The following is a 3,277-nucleotide window of genomic DNA, read 5'->3' as shown; positions in this document are numbered from 1 at the left end:
TACATAATATAGGTACCATTATATTCTGAAGTATCTTCTTTATTTGTGACATTATTTATTTTGTCTAATTTTCATAAAAAAATGTGCAACTAAATAATGCAAAATTGAAACTTAAAATAATCAAATGTTAACTATAGCTTGCTTATAATGGTCTCATGCAATGTATGAATTTAAATTTGAAATTCATTCTCCTTCATCCCTTTTGGCTTTTGGGCATTTACAAACACAATATTTTATTTAATACTTTTTCTATCATAACTCATAAGCTATTACAATTTATTTATTCATATGGTAATACTTGTTTTTATAAAAAATAAACCACAATATATATATATATATACAGCTAAATTATTAAGAAAAGCTAATACATTTAACTGCGGATTCCAGTGTTTATTTAAACATAAATACTAATTTATAAATTATAATTATTGGTAGGTACGTAATTACATTTTACTTCATAGGTAATAAGTATATAAACAAAAAAAACTGTCTGTTAAATGTGTAAATAAAATAATATATTTATAAATAATAATTTGTAAATACTTAACAAGTGTTAAATAACATAATATGTAGGTACTTTTGTAATCATGTAGATTGTAGGTACCAGATACCTATAACAATTAATTAATAATTACCATCATTATTTATTTGCTCGTATCAACATTATTTTCTCTAGTAGTTCTGAGCCCAATCTGGATCTTAAATCTCCAAACACAAACTTGAGAGACGAAAATGAGCGTTCTACTGATACCTAAAACAAAATAATCAAAATAATTGGATTTCTTAGATTCTCTAATAGTTTAATCTTTAGTTTGTACTTTAGACATAAATATTTTAAAATTATAATCTAAAAATATGAATTTTAACTAAATAATAATGACATTTATAATTTATTGTTGGTATACCTGTGTTGTAGGAACAGCCATAACCACATGAGAAAGAGCATACAGTTCAGGGCATTCAAACTTTTTACTTTCCCAGTAAAACAAAATACTTTCTGTATGTGGTAGTATAGGTTGGTTGTCATATAAATTCAGGAGTGAGACAATTGAAATAGAAACAGTATCTGTGTTAGATGAAGATGATTGAGATGATGAAGGTATACCTTGTGATAGTGATTGCAAGTATAATTGAAAATTATTAGGATCATTTTCCTCCAATCCTGTTTCTATATTTTCATTAGTAGTTTCACTAATTTCTGTTATAAATTCATCAGTATCTTGGTCTTGGACTGTATCATTATAATTTTTTATGTTTTTCATTAAATTATAAGTATTCACTAAATGAAGTACTGCGTTGGTTTTTGATGTAACAGACATTAAATGTTGATAGTGTGGATCAAGATAAATTGCTAAAATATATATATATATATATATATATATATATCTATATATTTAATTATCTATTAGTTATTACTCATTAGAATTTAAGATACATGGTATAAAATAGAATACTGAACTAGTTAGGTATTAGGTATTACTATTATTACTATTGATTACACATAGTTCTATGCATAATCAAAGTTAATACCTAACAGTTATTACTTATTAGTTAATAAGAACATGATATAATAATAATTTACATTATCTCATAAGTCATAAGTCATAGGTACCTGATTCAAATACAGGATTCATAAAAATGTGTTTTTGTCGCTCAGCCATATTTTTTAGTAATGTTTTTGAGAGTGGAATATTTATCTTTGATAAAGACATTTGAGTCTTTAACCAAATACCATATATATCACCAGGAGTTAACGAGTTTGATTGCATTTGAACTGTGGCAATTTTAGCTGGCTCTAAAGCTGTAACCTGGTAAATTCGTAACAATTTCATAAATTTTAGACTCTTACTGAAAACATATAGAACAACTTACTATCTTTCCAACCAAATTCCAATCATTAGAGGATAAGATTATTTGTTCATTAGTCACACAAAATTGTTTGAGTTCTATAAGTCTGTACAACATATTGAATGTACTATTCCACCTAGTTTCAATGTCCAAAATTGCCTGCTTTAATCCTTCCCTTTTCAACCAGGCTGCGTATGTTTGTGTTCTTAAAATTTTCACTGCCTTAACAAAACAATTAAAAATATTTAAAATTTTTAAAACTTATCATTGTAAATATATTGTATTAGATAAGTATATAATATATAACCATAATCATAAACTAAACCAAAATATAAAATTATTAGTTTTTTGACAAGTAGGTTAAGTAATATTATTATATTTGCTGAAAAAAATACAATAATTTATAAAGCACAACAAAATCTACATAAATCATTTGACTTTATAATTTAATTACTTTGCGAGCTTTAGACAAAATGCCTTGAATAGAACGGTCTTTCATAGAATCACAAATGGCAAGCTGAAATGTGTGGACTGCACATCTCATACACGTGGTTAATGGTCCCACCTCAATATCTGATGTACCAATCATATCTTGAATATTTTGTAATATAACATCATCGTCTGTAATTAATAAAGATAGTACATTAAAATAATATATTAATAATTAATACAGTAAATGTTCAATTTCAAAATAACTACTGTCTTCCAGGTTGGAAATATTTTCTTCATCAGTATCATCAACTGGTTCATCATTATTTTCAGAATTTTCATTGAATAAGTCAACCATTTTTACCATGTTTCTTGCATTATCACAAGTTATTGAGTATATTTGTGCAGGACTTATTTTATATCTTTCCATTACTAGTAATACCTTATAAAATAGAATTTAAAATATTGAATTAGAATATGAATCATTGTTAAATCGATCAGAAATATTAAAAATGTATAACAACCATAAGGGCACAGATATTGTCAGCAGTGTAGTCAATAGTAATACATAATATTATTCATGTATTCTATACTGAAGTTATTTTTCAATAATTAAATTATTTAAAATATATAAGTAGTGTTATACTGTTATAAAATGTATACTATTATATTGTATTAAATATTAATATTTATAATATACAAAATAATAGGAAGGTTTACTGAGTCATAAAATAATAATATTGGTACCTACGTACCTATCACCTATACATTATAATGGTACTTATACAATTTAAAATATGCAAGAAATAAGAAATTTAAATTAAGTATCATACATGTATGCCTAAGTAGTACCTACGACTTGTGATTATAACTTATAAGTTTGAAGTTATGAATTACAATTTTACAATTGTAATTTGAAGACAATGCAAATTATTTATTTTCAAGATTTATTTATTTATTTAATGATTTTAATTTTTAATATTTAATATAAAGGTAACTT

At 24.5% G+C, this 3,277-nt stretch overlaps 1 protein-coding gene across 1 annotated transcript; it reads right to left on the bottom strand.

The window, feature by feature from the left end:
- Positions 1 to 640: 640 nt before the first annotated feature.
- On the bottom strand, positions 641 to 2,719 carry LOC111031446 (zinc finger BED domain-containing protein 4-like; the record flags this gene model as incomplete). Its single annotated transcript, XM_022311370.1, has 6 exons — positions 641 to 751; positions 906 to 1,351; positions 1,613 to 1,808; positions 1,873 to 2,070; positions 2,303 to 2,469; positions 2,548 to 2,719. Coding segments are annotated over 6 exons (1,290 nt in total), but the record flags the coding sequence as incomplete, so codon positions are not given.
- Positions 2,720 to 3,277: the final 558 nt, after the last annotated feature.

This window comes from Myzus persicae, unplaced genomic scaffold (assembly GCF_001856785.1).
Source record: "Myzus persicae strain clone G006 unplaced genomic scaffold, MPER_G0061.0, whole genome shotgun sequence".
NCBI classification, from domain to species: domain Eukaryota; kingdom Metazoa; phylum Arthropoda; class Insecta; order Hemiptera; family Aphididae; genus Myzus; species Myzus persicae.
The sequence above is the reverse complement of the archived record's forward strand: the minus strand, read 5'-3'. Positions and strand labels throughout refer to the sequence as shown.